Source organism: Somniosus microcephalus, unplaced genomic scaffold, assembly GCF_052327205.1.
Source record: "Somniosus microcephalus isolate GS21.2 unplaced genomic scaffold, FLI_Smic_1.0 unresolved_chr1, whole genome shotgun sequence".
Lineage (NCBI taxonomy): Eukaryota > Metazoa > Chordata > Chondrichthyes > Squaliformes > Somniosidae > Somniosus > Somniosus microcephalus.
In genome coordinates this window covers 143,868,343-143,886,670 of record NW_028225179.1, presented here as the reverse complement: position 1 = coordinate 143,886,670, position 18,328 = coordinate 143,868,343, and the positions used below count along the sequence as shown (strand labels likewise).

The window sequence follows — 18,328 nt, the reverse complement described above, 5'->3', positions numbered from 1 at the left end:
CACAGATGCTGCCTGACCCCCTGAGTATTTCCAGCATTTTCTGATTCTATTTACTACAAGCCTCGCTCGGTGAGCTCTTGCTGCAGAAACATTTAATGCAAGCCTCGCTCGGTGATCTCTTGCTGCAGAAGCATTTAATGCAATCCTCGCTGGGTGAGCTCTTGCTGCAGAAGCATTTAATGCAAGCCTTGCTCGGTGGCCTGTTGCAGCATTTAATGCAAGCCTTGCTCGGTGGCCTGTTGCAGCATTTAATGCAAGCCTTGCTCGGTGGCCTGTTGCAGCATTTAATGCAAGCCGAGCACGTTGCCGGGGCCTGCTGCTGTCAATCAAAGTAAAGGCGGGTGTCGAAGTCTCGCGCGTGCGCGGGGCCTGACAGCTCTCACGAGATCGGGCCCGGGGGAGGGTGGTGGCGCGCCTGGAGTTTGAATTTTGCTGCGCTCGGAGCCGGACACGCTATGGTGAGTAGCCGGGGCCCTACTTCAGAAACAGAGCCGGGGAGGAAGGTTGTGAACCAGAGGGGCCATTCTGCATTCCCTCCCCCGAGCCCGCTAGCCGTAGGCCGCGGTGGAACCGGGGACTTTCCTGCAGGCCTAAGCCCGGAGTGCAAGCACCCTTGTTTCGCAGGGATGCAATGGGGGATTTAATGCACTGCTTTGTTTGCAATTGTTTAAAAAATATCTCTTCCCAAACTGTTAAATGTGCCTTTTGTTTTAGCTTTTCAGATACCTTGGATAACCACTGGAAACCATTCACAGCTAATAAATTACCCGCCTTTCTAAAATAGCGCCTTTCGTGCCCTAAATTACCCGCATTTCTAAACTAGTGCCTTTCATGTCCTAAATTGTTTTTGGTCCCCGGCGCAAACTCCGTTCCCTAGCCACTAACTCCATCCCTCTCCCTAACATCTGTCTGAGGCTGAACCACATTGTCCGCAACCTTGGTGTCATATTTGACCCTGAAATGAATTTCCGACCAGATATCCGTAGCATAACTAAGACCGCCTATTTCCACCTCCGTAACATCGCCCGTCTCCGCTCTTGCCTCAGCTCATCTGCTGCTGAAACCCTCATCCATGCTATTGTTACCTCTAGACTTGACTATTTCAACGCACTCCTGGCTGGCCTCCCACATTCCACCCTACGTAAACTTGAGGTCATCCAAAACTCGGCTGCTCGTGTCCTAACTCGCACTAAGTCCCGTTTGCCCATCACCCCTGTCCTCGCTGACCTACATTGGCTCCCGGTTGATTTCAAAATTCTCATCTTTGTTTTCAAATCCCTCCATGTAATCTTCAGCCCCACAACCCCCCCCGCCAGATATCTACGCTCCTCTAATTCTGCCCTCTTGAGCATCCCTGATTATAATCGTCGAACCATTGGTGGCCGTGCCTTCTGTTGCCTGGGCGCTAAGCTCTGGAATTCCCTGCCTAAACCTGTCTGTCTCACTACCTCTCTCTCTTCCTTTAAGATGCTGCTTAAACCTACCTCTTTGACCAAGTTTTTGGTCACCTGCCCTAGTTTTTCCTTATGTGGTTCGGTGTCAAATTTTTTGTCTTGTAATACGCCTATGCAACGCCTTGGGAGGTTTTACTATGTTAAAGGTGCTATATAAATAAATGTTGTTGTTGTAAATTGCCTGCATTTCTAACATAGTGCCTGTCATGCACTAAATTGCCTGCATTTCTGAAATAGAGCCTTTCATGTCCTCCGGGCTTTCCAAAGTGCTTCACAATGAATGAATTACTGTGTCAAGTGCATTAATTTTTACTCGGCAAGGTCCCAGCGACTGCAAGTGAATGACCACCAGTTCACCTGTTTTTATTGGGAGAGAGAAATGCTGGTCAGGACACCGGGGGAAATTCATGTCCTCATTCTTCTAGTGGCCGCAGGATCTTTTACGTTCACTTGCGAATGGCGGACGGGTGCCTCGGTTTAACGTCCCGTCTGAAAGACGGCACCTCTGACAATGCAGCACTCCCTCGGTACGGCACTGGGAGTGCCAGCCTGGATTACGTGCTATCGAGCAGTGTGTATAGATCTGTAGTGGGGCTTGAACCCACAACCTTCTGACTCGGTTGAAAGTCTGACCAACTGAACAGGCGGTCCTCAAACCTTCACAATATCAAGTGCACTTTGCTAATTTTAAAGTTAAGATGATTTGATGGCAAAAGAATGCCCTGGCTCAATTTAACACGTACCTTTTTTTTTAATGTTTTAGTTATTTTATTCGTTTTTCAAATCCCTGGTTGGGAAAGATGTTGTAGTGGAGCTAAAGAATGATCTCAGGTGAGTGCACATTGTTTTGGTCTGTTGCTGACAGCAGGGGAAGGCAGTGCACTATAAGCAGTGCCATTTGTGAAGTTTTTAACCTCCCTATCTACAATGGGTCTCTCTTTTTAAAGAACAAAACTCTCCTTTCAGTGTAAAGCGCTCTTCTTTGTTTTTCCACCTCTTCATGTCCAAGTTCTTTTAGGAAAATAAACTTCCTACTCGGCGGAGAGTATTCCTAGTTTTAATTTTTACTCTTCCCTGTTGAGTCCTAATTTCTGGTCTCTGACTTAAAGATAAGAAAGAAGGAACTTGCTTTTACACAGCGCTTTTCACGGCCACCGGACATCCCAAAGCGCTTTACAGCCAGTGAAGTACTTTTTGAAGTGTAGTCACTTTTGTAATGTAGGAAACGCGGCAGCCAATTTGCGCACAACAAGCTCCCACAAACAGCAATGTGATAATGACCTGATAATCTGTTTTTAGTGACGTTGATTGAGGGATAAATATTGGCCCAGGACACCGGGGAGAACTCCCCCTGCTCCTCTTTGATATAGTGCCATGGGATCTTTTACCTGAGAGAGCAGACGGGGCCTCGCTTTACTGTCTCATCTGAAAGGTGACGCCTCTGACAGTGCAGCGCTCCCTCAGCACTGCACTGGAGAATCAGCCTAGATTTTTGATCTCAAGTCTCTTCATGAAGTCAAAGCCTTGTTGCGCACTTCCGTAAAGAATCCAATAGATCCAATCAGGCTGATTACAGGATAGAGGACTAAACGGTGATCTGGTTGAGGTGTTTAAGGTGATTAAAAGATTCTATAGGGTAGATACAGAAAAATTATTTCCTCTAGTTGAGGAGGAGGAGGGGGGTGGTGGTGGTGGTGGGGGCGGGGGGAGAGTCCAGAAGGGGACATAACCTTAAAATTAGAGCGAGGCCATTCAGGGATGATGCCAGGAAGCACTTCTTCACACAAAGGGTAGTGGAAACCTGGAACTCTTTTTTTTTCCCCCCCCCCCCCAAAAAAAAAAGCTGTGGGGGCTGGGGGTGTCAATTGAAAATTTCAAAACTGAGATTGTTAAGGGAAGGTTGTGTCTGACTAACTTGATTGAATTTTTTGAGGAGGTAACAAGGAGGGTCGATGAGGGTAGTACTTTTGATGTAGTCTCTATGGATTTTAGCAAGGCTTTTGATAAGCTCTCGCAAGGCAGACTGGTCACGAAAGTAAAAGCCCGTGGGATCCAAGGCAAAGTGGCAAGTTGAATCCAAAATTGGCTTCGAGGCAGGAAACAAAGGGTAATGGTCGAAGGGTGATTTTTGTGACTGGAAGGCTGTTTCCAGTGGGGTTCCGCAGGGCTCAGTACTGGGTCCTTTGCTTTTTGTGGTGTATATCAATGATTTGGATTTGAATGTAGGAAGTATGATTAACAAGTTTGCAGATGATATAAAAATTGGCCGTGTGGTTGATGATGAAGAAGAAAGCTGTAGACTGCAAGAAGATATCAATGGACTGGTCAGGTGGGCAGAACAGTGGCAAATGGAATTCAATCTGGCACAAGTGTGAGGTAATGCATTCGGGGAGGGCTAACAAGGCAAGGGAATACACATTAAATGGTAGGATACTGAGAAGTGCAGAAGATCAGATGGACCTTGGAGTGCATGTCCACAGATCCCTGAAGGTAGCAGGTCAGGTAGATAAGGTGGTTAAGAAGGCATTCGGGATACTTGCCTTTATTAGCCAAGGCATAGAATATAAGAGCAGGGAGGTTATGCTTGAACTGTATAAGATACTAGTTAGGCCACAGCTAGAATACTGCGTGCAGTTCTGGTCACCACATTACAGGAAGGATGTGATTGCACTAGAGAGGGTACAGAGGAGATTTACAAGGATGTTGCCTGGGCTGGGGAATTTTAGCTATGAGGAAAGATTGGATAGGCTGGGGTTGTTTTCTTTGGAACAGAGGAGGCTGAGGTGTATAAAATTATGAGGGGCCTAGTTAGAGTGGATAGGAAGGATCTATTTCCCTTAGCAAAAGGGTCAATAACCAGGGGGCATAGATTTAAAGTAATTGGTCGGAAGTTTAGAGGGGATTTGAGGAGAAATTATTTCACCCAGAGGGTGGTGGGAGTCTGGAACTCACTGCCTGATAGGGTGGTAGAGGCAGAGACCCTCATCACATTTAGAAAGTACTTGGATATGCACTTTAAGTGCCATAACCTACAAGGCTATGATTGTATGCTAGATTGTTGTTGGGCAAGGGTATGAAGGATTTCGGAGCCAAGGTGGGTTAGATGGAGTTTAAGATACAGGTCAGCCATAATCTAATTGAATGTCGGAGCAGGCTCAAGAGGTTGTATGGCCTACTATGTTCCTATGATTGAGCCAGGAAAACAAAATTTGCCCGAGTACGCAGCAGATGTTGGTATTTTCCCGATCCGAGTGTGCCTTTATTGATCTTTGTGGCTGGAAATGCGTTTGGTCTGTGGGATTCCTTCTGGAGCTACCTGCGATGGACCTGCAGCTGGGGTGTGTGTGTGTGTCATCATGAGAGAGGGGTGCAGTGTAACAGCTAGCAGTAACGTCCACAAGGTGGGAGAGAGATCAACAGTCCTGAACGCTGTTGGGAGGAGGGAGCGTAATAAGAACATAAGAAATAGGAGCAGGAGTAGGCCAATCGGCCCCTCGAGCCTGCTCCGCCATTCAATAAGATCATGGCTGATCTGATCCTAACCGCCAATCTACTATCACAGAACCATCTCCTGAATCTAACAGAATTAGACACACGAAATAGGAGCAGGATCAGGCTACACGACCCCTGGGCCCGCTCTGCTACCCACAGGGCCATGTCCGAACCGAACCTAGACTCATGTCCAAATTCCTGCCCGCTCCCCATAACCCTTAATTCCCTTTACTTCTAGGAGTATATCAGAAGTACTGTGCTTCACTATCTCTTCCCCTGTTTTAAAAAGGAGTGATACCTCGGTTTGGATAACCGCTGTCTGCTACAAACCGGATTCAGTGATCGCGATCACAGTGGATGTGACCTCACTTGTATTATCTCCCAAGTTTGAAATATCTCTGCTTCCTTTCAACTAACTTTTTATATTTAGAACAAAAGGCCTCACTATTGTACCCATCACTTGAATTAAATATTCTTTGGCTAGCAGTCGATATCTCATAAACTAGTTCCAGCTCAACTTTGGAATGATCTGGTCAGCCTAGTGACTAGAAAGTGATGATGGATTAGTGGTTGAGTTTTTCACCACCTCTAAAACATAACAAACATGCCAGTTAACTTTCATATTGACTGGACAAATCAAATTGGGCAGGGCAGGAAGAGTTCATAGAGTGCATTAGGGACGGGTTCCTTGAGCAGTATGTTACTGAACCAACCAGGGGGCAGGCAATCTTGGATCTGGTCCTGTGTAATGAGACAGGATTAATAAAAAATCTCCTAGTAAAGGATCCCCTTGGAATGAGTGACCATAACATGGTTGAATTCCAAATTCAGTTGGAGGGTGAGAGAGTTGGATCTCAAACCAGCGTGCTAAGCTTAAATAAAGGAGACTATGAAGGTATGAGAGCAGAGTTGACTAAAGTGGACTGGGAAAATAGATTAAGGTGTAAGACGGTACATGAGCAGTGGTGTACATTCAAGGAGATATTTCACAACTTTCAAGAAAAATATATTCCACTGAGGAAAAAGGGGTGTAAAAGAAAAGACAGCCATCCGTGGCTAAGTAAAGTAATAAAAGATAGTATCCGACTGAAAACAAGGGCATATAAAGTAGCCAAATCTAGTGGGAGGATAGAAGATTGGGAAGCATTTAAAAGCCAGCAAAAAATAACTCAAAGATTAATTAAGAAAGGGAAGATAGATTATGAAAGTAAACTAGCAAAAAATATAAAAACAGATAGCAAGAGTTTCTACAGTTATATAAAAAGAAAATGGGTGGCTAAAGTGAATGTTGGTCCCTTAGAGGACGAGACTGGGAAATTAGTGGTGGGGAACATGGAGATGGCAAAAACGCTGAACAAATATTTTGTATCAGTCTTTACAGTAGAGGACACTAAAAATATCCCAACACTGGACAAACAGGGGGCTATGGGGGGGGAGGAGCTAAACACGATTAAAATCACTAAGGAGGTGGTACTCGGTAAGATAATGGGACTTAAGGCGGATAAATTCCCTGGACCTGATGGCCTACATCCTAGGGTCTTGAGCGAAGTAGCGGTAGGGATTGTGGAGGCATTGGTGGTAATTTTCCCAAACTCCCTGGATTCAGGAAAGGTCCCAGCAGATTGGAAAACTGCTAATGTAATGCCCTTATTTAAAAAGGGAGGTAGACAAAAGGCTGGAAACTATAGATCAGTTAGCCTAACATCTGTGGTTGGTAAAATGTTGGAGTCCATTATTAAGGAAGCAGTAACGGGACATTTGGATAAGCATAATTTAATCGGACAGAGTCAGCATGGTTTTATGAATAGGAAGTCATGTTTGACAAATTTGCTCGAATTCTTTGAGGACGTAACAAACAGGGTGGATAAAGGGGAACCAGTGGATGTGGTGTATTTGGACTTCCAAAAGGCATTTGACAAGGTGCCACACAAGATTATTGCACAAGATAAAAAATCACGGGATTGGGGGTAATATACTGGCATAGGTGGAAGATTGGCTATCTAACAGAAAACAGAGAGTTAGGATAAATGGTTCATTCTCGGGTTGGCAATCAGTAACTAGTGATGTTCCACGGGGGTCAGTGCTGGGACCCCAACTCTTTACAATCTATATTAACGATTTGGAGGAAGGGACCAAGTGCAACATATCCAAGTTTGCCGATGATACAAAGATGGGAGGGAAAGCAGTGTGAGGAGGACATAAAAAACCTGCAAAAGGACATAGACAGGCTAAGTGAGTGGGCAGAAATTTGGCAGATGGAATATAATGTTGGAAAGTGTGAGGTTATGCACTTTGGCAGAAAAAATCAAAGAGCAAGTTATTATCTAAATGGAGAGAAACTGCAAAGTGCTACAGTACAATGGGATCTGGGGGTCCTGGTGCATGAAACACAGAAGGTTAGTATGCAGGTACAGCAGGTGATCAGGAAGGCCAATGGAATCTTGGCTTTTATTGCAAGGGGGATGGAGTATAAAAGCAGGGAAGTCTTGCTTCAGTTATACAGGGTACTGGTGAGGCCACACCTGGAATACTGCGTACAGTTTTGGTTTCCATATTTAAGAAAAGATATACTTGCTCTCGAGGCGGTTCAGAGAAGGCTCACTTGGTTGATTCCAGAGATGAGGGGGTTGACTTATGAGGAAAGGTTGAGTAGGTTGGGCCTCTACTCATTGGAATTCAGAAGAATGAGAGGCGATCTTATCGAAACATATAAGATTGTGAGGGGGCTTGATCGGGTGGATGCGGTGAGGATGTTTCCACTGATGGGTGAGACTAGAACTAGGGGGCATAATCTTAGAATAAGTGGCTGCCCTTTCAAAACTGAGATGAGGAGAAACTTCTTCACTCAGAGGGTAGTAAATTATGGAATTTGCTACCTCAGAGAGCTGTGGAAGCTGCAACATTAAATAAATTTAAAACGGAGATAGACAGTTTCCTAGCTGATAAGGGAATTAGGGGTTACGGGGAGCGGGCGGGCAGGGAAGTGGACGTGAGTCTAGGTTCGGATCAGCCATGATCCTATTGAATGGCGGAGCAGGCCCGAGGGGCCGTATGGCCTACTCCTGCTCCTACTTCTTATGTTCTTAAACTATGTTTTAAACTAAAAGGTGATAAGTTAACACTGCATCCAAAATACTGGTCTGGACAGGTATTCGGACAATACCATCAATTTGAACTGGATAGAACATCTCCTGTGGCCCCTTTACCTTTCTTCAATATTCTGAAGGATACAAGACTTTTGAGCGCATTGCAGAGCAGGAAAGCTCCAAATGACTCTCCAATGTTACCTTTTTCAGTAGCTGCTTATTGCCCATTGATGAACCTCTGTACATGTGAATTCTAGATCTGTGGGCTGACTTTGTTATAAGCTCAAGGTGTGGTGCAAAGTCCCTTTGTTTACGCTAGTAGGGAATGGAAAAAAGACTATAGGGCCCACTGCACTCGCCCCTTGCATTGGATTATTTAGATTTTGCAACTCTGTAGCTCCAATATAATCTCTTGAGATAGGTGAACAGCATCTAAGAGGGCCAAATGAATGCCGCCAAAGGCAGTTGAGTTTTTTTTTTAAAGAAAAGGTAACATTGGAGAGCCATTTGGAGCTTTCTGCCTGTCTGCTTTCGGATCTGCACAATAGTTTGAATCTGTAACCTTCATAATATTGAAGAACTGTGATGGGCCACAGAAGTTGTTCTCTTTACTGCAAGTATTGTTCATATATCTGTCCAAACTAATAATCATGATTCATTGTTTACTTATCTCCCTTTTAATGTTTTCAATCCATTCTTAACACTCCTCTCAAATGAACTAATGCCGTTTCAATAAAGACAAGGTGACCTTTGAGGTTCAAGCTATTCTCCAGGTACCAAAAATACAATTGAGCCCAGACTTAGTAAAAAAGCTCTCTTCTTGCTGTGACTTGCTCTTCATGGGTTTCTGATAGGCATGTAAGCGAGTACAGGAAAAGTTCTGATATCCGGCACCGACGTGTTGCCGATATATCAAAAGTGCCGGACATGCAAAGTCAACATTGAAGCATACGGAGATGAAAATCTCCGTATTTGACAACAAACACTGCTCGTAAACACTCGGCCCGTACCTTGAAGCGTCTCTGAAGCTGTTGCTAAGCTACAAAGACGCTTTCCAGAGCCTGCCTGTTAAAAGAATGCTAGGAGAAGAAAACAAAACTAACCAAAACGGCTGCTGATTTCTGCCGTTAGTGCAAAGTTTCCGGCCATACAACATCCGGATAAACCAAAGTTTCCTGTACCATGTAAGATGTAGAGAAGGCGTTTCCACTTGCAGGGGAGACCAGAACTAGGGGCCATCAATATAAGACAATCACTAATAAACCCACTAGGGAATTCAGGAGAAACCGCTTTACCCAGGGAGTGGTGAGAATGTGGAACTCGCTACCACAGGGAGTAGTGGAGTTGAATAGCATAGATGCATTCAAGGGGAAGCTAGATAAGCATATGATGGAGAAAGGAATAGAAGGATATGTTGGTGGAGTGAGATGGGGGGGGGGTTGGGGGTAACCCATTAGTGTGGATAGAGGATTGGCTAACTAACAGAAAACAGAGAGTCGGGATAAATGTGTCATTTTCAGGTTGGCAAACTGTAACTAGTGGGGTGCCACAGGGATCAGTGCTGGGGCCTCAACTATTTACAATCTATATTAATGACTTGGATGAAGGGACTGAGTGTAATTTAGCCAAATTTGCTACTGATACAAAGATAGGTGGGAAAGCAAATTGTGTGGAGGACGCAAAGAATCTCCAAAGGGATGTAGATAGGCTAAGTGAGTGGGCAAAAATCTGGCAGATGGAGTTTAATGTGGGAAAATGCGAGGTTATCCACTTTGGTAGGAAAAATAAAGCAAATTGTTATTTAAATGTGGAGAGATTACAAAATACTGAGGTACAAAGCGACCTGGGGTCCTTGTACATGAATCACAAAAAGTTAGCGTGCAGGTACAGCAAGTAATTAGGAAGGCAAATGGAGTGTTGGCCTTTATTGCAAAGGGAAGGGTGTATAAAAGTAGGGAAGTCCTGTTACAACTGTACAGGGCGTTGGTGAGACCACACCTGGAGTACTGCGTACAGTTTTGGTCTCCTGATTTAAGGAAGGATATACTTGCATTGGAGGCAGTTCAGAGAAGGTTCACTAGGTTGATTCCGGAGATGAAGGGGTTGACTTAAGAAGAAAGGTTGAGCAGGTTGGACCTATACTCATTGGAGTTTAGAAGAATGAGAGGGGATCTTATTGAAACATATAAGATTCTGAAGTGGCTTGACAGGGTAGATGCAGAGAGGATGTTTCACCTCATGGGAGAATCTAGAACTAGGGGGCATAATTTCAGAATAAGGGGTCACCCATTTAAAACAGAAATGAGGAGGAATTTCTTCTCTCAGAGGGTCGTGAATCTTTGGTATTCTCTTCCCCAGAGAGCTGTGGAGGCTGGGTCATTGAATATATTTAAGATGGAGATACAGATTTTTGAAAAGTAAGGGAGTCGAAGGTTATGGGGAGCGGGCAGGGAAGTGGAGTTGAGGCCATGATCTTATTGAATGGCGGAGCAGGCTCGAGGGGCCAAATGACCTCCTCCTGCTCCTACGTCTTATGTTCTTATGAAGAGGGGTGGGAGGAGGAGGCTCGTGTGGAGCGTAAACACCAGCAGTGTTCCCTGTAAATTTTCTTTTTGGGTGCGCAGGCCCTTTAACTGGATGCGTGGCCCATTCAATTTTTCGCGCATGTGCAGTTATTTGCATTGAAAAGCCCGTGAGTAGCCTGCGCCGTGAGACATCCAGACCACAGCACGGGCGCGCAGCTTAGCGAGAACGTTGGACACCGGCATGAATTTGTTGGGCCAAGTGGCCTGTTTGTGCTGTTAATAGTTTGTAAGAGTGGGGGGTTTGAGAGAGAGAGGCTAAGTGTGCCATGGAAATTAAAAGGATGGTGTGAGTTTGATTTCTAATACAAAAATAAGAGCTAAGTTTTAATGTAACTTTTTTCCCCCCCCCCCCCCTTTATTTTCAGTATCTGCGGAACCCTACACTCCGTCGATCAGGTGAGCGTTGCGTATGTTGGTCGTGAGTTAAGACCGAAATGTAACTTCCATTATAGTTAAACATCAAAGCTGCACAGAACAACTTTCGAGGGTTAACTCAGGGCTGGCGATGAGCGTGTTGTGGCTGTTTATTTCCCTCGAGCTTGTCGTTGCTTCATCCAACCTGGATTTAGCCTGCTCTCCCCGCAGTGCTGCCGCGTAGGAAACGTTCAAAGTTCTTGCTTAGCCCCGAGCCAGCACAGTTACTGACCTTTTATTAAAAACTGTACTGTACTTTGTCTTATCTGCTTCCCAACTCCTGCCCCCATTTATTTATGCCGCCGGCTCCTCGCATTGCCCTCTTTGCTCGGGAGGGATAGGATTGTCCGGGTTGCAGATGGCTTTCATGGGTGCTGTGGATGTGCTGTTTATCAACTGAGCCTCCCAGAGGATTGAGCAATAGATATGGGGGTGGGGGGGTGGGTAGAGAGTGGGGGTAGTAAAATTCGTGCTGGGAAGTAGCGCAGAATGGGCGATGGCGAATCGGTCGCTTGTTTTACACTCCGCCCGATTTTCGTCAATCAAGCTAAATATCGGGCGGGGAACAGAACAGGCAGCCCATGCGATAACGCTCATGACCACCCAAGACTGATTTCTACCCCGTTCTGTCCCAACCCATTTTTTTTTCATCTTTGACTTCCTCCCCCTCTTCCTTCTCCAATATCCTGTCTGGAAGGATGTTCCCGATAGCGGGGGAGTCCAGAACCAGGGGTCAGAGTCTAAGGATAAGGGGTAAGCCATTTAGGACTGAGATGAGGAATTTCTTCACCCAGAGAGTGGTGAACCTGTGGAATTCTCTACCACAGAAGGCAGTTGAGGCCAATTCATTAAATATATTCAAGAAGGAGTTAGATATATTTCTTAAAGCTAAATGGATCAAGGGATATGGGGAGAAAGCAGGGACAGGGTACTGAATTTGGATGATCAGCCATGATCTCATTAAATGGCGGAGCAGGCTCGAGGGGCCGAATGGCCCACTCCTGCTCCTATCTTCTATGTTTCGGACTGACGAGCTTGTTTCTTCACTCATAGAAGCCCAGATCTGATCTGAATCCGGAGTAGTTGAGGCAGCTAGCATAAGATGCATTCAAGGGGAAGCTAGATAAGCACATGCAGGAGAAAGGAATGGAAGGATATGTTGACGGGGGTAGATGAAGAGGGGTGGGAGGGAGGCTCTTGTGGAGCATAAACACCGGCATAGATCATGGGCCGAATGGCCTGTTTCTGTGCTGTTAATACTTTGCATGTCTATAATAGCGAAGCAGTGGCTTACAGGTTGATCTTTCTGTCTCCTTATCCTCTCAGTACCTGAACATCAAACTGACAGATATCAGTGTCACCGATCCAGAGAAATATCCACACATGGTGAGTGATGTGAACATTCATTGAGCCTTTTTCAGGAATTGTGTGTTCTAATAAATTTGCACTCCCAACGATCGGAGGCCGGATAATGACAGAGCAGCGGGAGGGATCTGAGGGTCTTTCTATCTCCTGATGCCTGACTGAAGAGGCCTTGGCGGTTCACTGCTTGCCCTTTGGTTGGGAAACGGAGGTAGCTGGACCTCATCGGTTGGGAGAGAATAATACATAATGTAAAATCACAGCTGTGTTCCTCACAGGGTTAACTACAGACATGTGTCGGGAGAACATTGAGTTTTGGAGAGAAGTAAACTGATGTTTACAGGTCTGCCTTTTGGGATGTGTAAACAATTTGAACTCTCTCTATCCTCCTCTTTATATCGCTCGTTCCCTCCCCCCCGCTCGTTCCCTCCCCCCCGCTCGTTCCCTCCCCCCCGCTCGTTCCCTCCCCCCCGCTCGTTCCCTCCCCCCCGCTCGTTCCCTCCCCCCCGCTCGTTCCCTCCCCCCCGCTCGTTCCCTCCCCCCCGCTCGTTCCCTCCCCCCCGCTCGTTCCCTCCCCCCCCGCTCGTTCCCTCCCCCCCCGCTCGTTCCCTCCCCCCCCGCTCGTTCCCTCCCCCCCCGCTCGTTCCCTCCCCCCCGCTCGTTCCCTCCCCCCCCCGCTCGTTCCCTCCCCCCGGCTCCCTGTGCTGTAGATTCTATGTAATTCAAATTACATAAAATGCCAGAACCAGCATAGTGATTTTATAACGTGGCTAAATTCCACTCACGACAATTTTTAATACATTCTGTAACTTTATGGTGTTGTATCAGTGTGTTACTTTCATTAAAAATGATGAGAGTTTTAAGTCTGATTTCATTAAGACGTGCAATGCCCCAACAGTGGTGGAAACAGAATCTGTAGTACCTTTTTTTAAAAAAAGGAAATGGATAAAAATGTTGGAGGTGGGTGGGGGGAAGAAAATTAAATGAGCGTGGAGAAAGGACAGCCATGTGTATCTATATAGTACCTTTAACATAGGCCTCCCAAGGTCCTTTAAAGTTGTAAGAAAAAATGGACAAAAGACCCAAAGGAGAAGATATCAGGAGGGATGTCCAAAACCTTAGTCAAAAAGGTAGGTTTTAAGAAAGGTGGTGAAGGAGGTGCACCGGCAGAGAGACGGAATTCCAGAATGTGGGTCTAGGCGGCTGGTGGGGGCGGAAGGAGAGACACTGGGTGGCATCACAGGAATGTGTTGAGATTCTCTCAGGATTGCAATAGGTAAATGAAGGCTAAATGTGTTGAGCAGAAAAATATTCGTGGGGGGGATAATCTGAAAGTAGCCCTTTTATTAACTGATAATGCATTTTAGGAAAGGATGAACAGGCTTGGGTCTTTTTTTTCTTGAAAAAAGAAGGCCGAGGGGTGACATAATAGAGGTCTTTAAAGTTATGAAAGGTTTTGATAGAGTGGATACAGAGAGAATGTTTCCACTTGTGGGGAAGAGCATCGTGTGGAGCATAAACACCGGCATGGACTGGTTGGGCCAAATGGCCTATTTCTGTGCCGTATATCCAATGTAATATCCAGTTACCTGTAGAAAGAATGTATCTGACTTTTCCATGAATACTGGAGAAGGCCATTATTAGATCCCCTCCTCCCTTGGCGCTTGGAGAGGTAACCTCAGCATAGTGCAACCCCCCTCTCCCCTGAAATTAAAATCCAGGGCCAACTCAAAGGAAGGCAGCTTTCTGGAACTCCCATCTCCTCCCACCCCTTTGTCTCCCGGTCCCTTCTGTTTCTCTCCCATCCAACCCTGCCTGACCTATAATTACTGCACGTGGTCTTTACACCCCCAGCACATTGCCACAGGAGACCAACTAGTGATATTCATAGCTACCCCACCCCATTTAAATTTAGTAATGGGGTTGCTCTTGTGCAAATTGGACATGGTTCATGAGGAAAAAAGTGTTCCTACCTTATTACATAGAAGTATTAAATAGAATGTACAGCACAGAAACAGGCCATTCGGCCCAACTGGTCCATGCCGGTGTTTATGCACCACACGAGCCTCCTCCCACCCCTCTGTATAGAGCTCCATCAACATATCTTTCTATTCCTTTCTCCCTCATGTATTTTATCTAGCTTCCCCTTTAAATGCATGCAGGGACATTACGAGCTCCCTCAGTCACAGTGCCCACGAAGGGCGCGCAACCCAAGAGTAAAATCCCATCAACAATGGGTGCACGAGCTCCCGCAGCTCATTGAGATGCCGTGAATGTACAACCTATTCTCGGGATGTGGGAAATTTCTGCCAAAGCCGTGTTTACTGCCATTTCCTCTGCTTCATAGCCATTGTTTAACTTGCTAAAGGACATCAAGAGCCAGCCACATGCCGTGGAATTGGAGTCACGTGCAGGGCAGACCGGGTGACGGGATCCCTTCCCTGAAGGACATTAATGAGAGTTATTGTTCAGTGCTTCAGGATACGGCCAAGGGTTTTCCGCTCTGTGCTGGTCAGCCTGTCATTTCCAATAAAGGGGTGGGTGGTGAAGAGAATGAGGGTCTGGTGAGCATGATTGGGAGAAGGGGAAGTGCAACGAGACCTGGGTGTCCTTGTGCACCAGTCGCTGAAGGTAAGCATGCAGGTGCAGCAGGCGGTTAAGAAGGCAAATGGTATGTTGGCCTTCGTAGCAAGAGGGTTTGAGTACAGGAACAAGGATGTCTTGCTGCAGTTGTACAGGGCCTTGGTGAGACCACACCTTGAGTATTGTGTGCAGTTTTGGTCGCCTTATCTGAGGAAGGATGTACTTGCCATGGAGGGAGTGCAACGAAGATTCACCAGACTGATACCTGGGATGGCAGGAATGACGTATGAAGAGAGATTGGGTCGATTGGGCTTATATTCGCTGGAGTTTAGAAGAATGAGAGGGGATCTCATTGAAACTTATAAAATTCTGACAGGACTAGACAGACTAGATGCAGGAAGGATGTTCCCGATGGCGGGGGAGTCCAGAACCAGGGGTCACAGTCTAAGGATAAGGGGTAAGCCATTTAGGACAGAGATGAGGAGGAATTTCTTCACCCAGAGAGTGGTGAACCTGTGGAATTCTCACAGAAGGCAGTAGAGGCCAATTCATTAAATATATTCACGAAGGAGTTTGATATATTTCTTAAGGCTAAAGGGATCAAGGGGTATGGGGAGAAAGCAGGGACAGGGTACTGAATTTGGATGATCAGCCATGATCTCATTGAATGGCCTACTCCTGCTCCTATCTGCTATGTTGCTATGAGCACACAAGTGGAATGAGCACGCCAGTCAGTGCATTGCTACTAAAATGTTTTTTTTGTTTCTGTTTTTAAAAATCCTTTTGCCTTGATTGTCTGTGGAACGCTTGCTTTGCAACGCGAGTATTAATGCCGGATGCTCTCCCTCCCAGCTCTCCGTGAAGAACTGCTTTATCCGAGGCTCGGTGGTGCGTTACGTACAGCTCCCAGCTGATGAGGTGGACACGCAGTTGCTGCAGGACGCGGCGAGGAAAGAAGCCATGCAGCAGAAGCAATGAGATTAAACCGCAGTGCGGGAAATGGGCGGGGCGGGGGGGGAGGGGGAATGAAAGACTTATGAGTTCAGGACTTTACACTGACTCTCAGCTGCCAAATGCCCCCCAAAAAAATCTGAATTTTTGTTTCAATTTGTTTTTTATATGGCATTGCCTATAAATTTTTTTTTTTTTTCCATACCCCCCACCAAAAGGCAGCTGTAACTGAAAAGGCTAATGGATAGGCTCTGTCTCAACCACTTTACACTGCCATAAGGATGGACAGCAGAGCCTCTTCTCACTTCCCCACACACCGTGACGTAGCTGAATTTGGATGTTAGTGGTATCCAGCATTCTGTCGATCCCCGAATTGCACCACAACAGTGCATCATTCCGACATGTAATTGCAAACCAACTGCCCTGAATACTGGTGACCAATGCAATTTTTCTTTGTTTTTTTTTTCATTTCTTAAAAGTCATTTGGAAATATTTTTTCGCAATCTTGTTGAAAAAGATGAAATCCTGATCCTTTTATACTTGCATTAATTTAGAAAAACAACATGTCTTTGTGTTTACCCAAAATCATGCCCGGAACTGAGTTGGACGATTTACAGTGCGGTTAAATATTTTCCCTTTCCTTAAACTAAAGTATATGCAAGCATATGTTGCTTGTGCCGAGACTGATTTGGTAGCTGGAACTCGTAGTGTAGAGCTGAGATCCAAACATTAAAGGGGGCAGCCATGCTGGAGAAACGCGACCAATCGACAGAATTACAGGGGGGATCACGTGTTGTTTAGTTGCACTTGCATCTCAGGCAAGCAGTTGTGGTATTATGTGATAAATTTTCTGTTAAAGCATTGTAAAGTGCACCTTGATAACTTTCTTTTTCCTGTTATTTGTTTGCTGTTTATACAGTGCATTGGAGACAAGTAGACTCAGTTTGTGTCTGACTGATACAGCTTGCCATTTAAAAAAAAAAAAATTACTAAACTGGCATTTTTCGTTGCAAATGAAGCTTGGAACAGCTTTGTTTCTGTACTGTACAGCTGGGCGTCCAATGTGTTCTGATGTGTTCTGATGTGTTGTGATGTAACATCACTAGAATTAATTTTAAAAAAAAGTTCAGAGATAATGGACTAGATTTTTTGTGGTGTGTGTTCATTGAAAGATGCCATGGGATCTTTTTGCATCCACCTGTAAGATTAGGATCACAGGTCACACACACATTACCCAAAGGGTCTTAGGCGTTGCAAGGCTTTTTATTAAAGAGCTACAGCTTTGACGCATAATCAGATATTACATGTGCTTTAAGCTAAGTATAATAGAAATGCCACCCGTGACAGTAGAGAGCGATCTACGACTCCCGAATCGGAATGCCATGACCGGACGGACGGTTGGTTAGATGCCCATTGAGACAGCATGGAGGTCTCGAGTCAGTGGGTCTCTGCAGTCAGTAACAGCAGTCACTTCTGTTGGGTCATCCCTCGAGCTGTTGGAGGTGTTAGGCCTAAGCCAGCATTGATTTCCACCTCGAAGAAACCTTCGTCCCTCAATGTCTGATTTCTTCTCTCGGTGGTCTATATTTATAGTTATTACGGTGGGCTGGTGGATACCTGGAGTCAATCATTTGTTCCCCATCCTATTGTCCAATTACAAGGGAAAGGCTACCTATGACAGCCCCCTCCCAGCCTCATGAGGTCATTTTCCTGCTTATCTCTGTTCTAAAGGTCTTGTTGCCCTCTTTGTAGACAGTGTGTTTATCCTACAGCTCCCTGCTGCATCCTGTATCAGGCCTAGTTATGCCCATTCGAAGGCCTGTTTTTTGTGTCCTGACCTTGTAATTCAGCTATTTTTCTGACGGGACTGGAATCCTTCTGTGTCATCAACTTGGGCAAAGTGCTGATCTCGGGAACCCGTAACAGACTATTATTTCTTTCAATCCAAGATTTCTTACACACCTGAGAGGGCAGACGGGGGTGCCTGGGTTTAACGTCGCATCCTTAAGACAGCACCTCCAACAGTGCAGCACTCCCCTCATCACTGCATTGGGAGTGTCAGCTTAGATTTTTGTGCTCAAAGTCTCTTGAGGTGGGGACTTGAACCCATGACCTTCTGACTCGGGCAAGAGTGCTTCCCATTGAACCAAGGCTGACACACTTATAAGAACTTGCATCTGTTAAAGGGCTGGTTCTATATTAAACTGGTGTGACTGCCCCCCTCCCTATTTTGCTTTCAAGAATTACTCGCCACAGACTAGACAGCTCAAGATGGTGTTTCTGCACTACTTGCTCATCAGCAATATATGCATCTTTACAGGAGTTAAAGTGGAACCCAGTGACAAAATGGGAATCCTATAACCTCCCGTGGACCACTGTTTTAATGTGTTGCAAGTGTGTG

At 45.7% G+C, this 18,328-nt stretch overlaps 1 protein-coding gene across 1 annotated transcript; it reads left to right on the top strand.

Moving 5' to 3' along the window:
• The first annotated feature begins 350 nt into the window (after positions 1-350).
• lsm2 (LSM2 homolog, U6 small nuclear RNA and mRNA degradation associated) lies at positions 351-17,072 on the top strand. Its single transcript, XM_085975040.1, has 5 exons — positions 351-458; positions 2,218-2,285; positions 10,983-11,013; positions 12,358-12,417; positions 15,829-17,072. The coding sequence occupies exons 1-5, from the start codon at positions 456-458 to the stop codon at positions 15,952-15,954; spliced, it is 288 nt and encodes a 95-aa protein (XP_085831166.1). The 5' UTR covers positions 351-455; the 3' UTR covers positions 15,955-17,072.
• Positions 17,073-18,328: the final 1,256 nt, after the last annotated feature.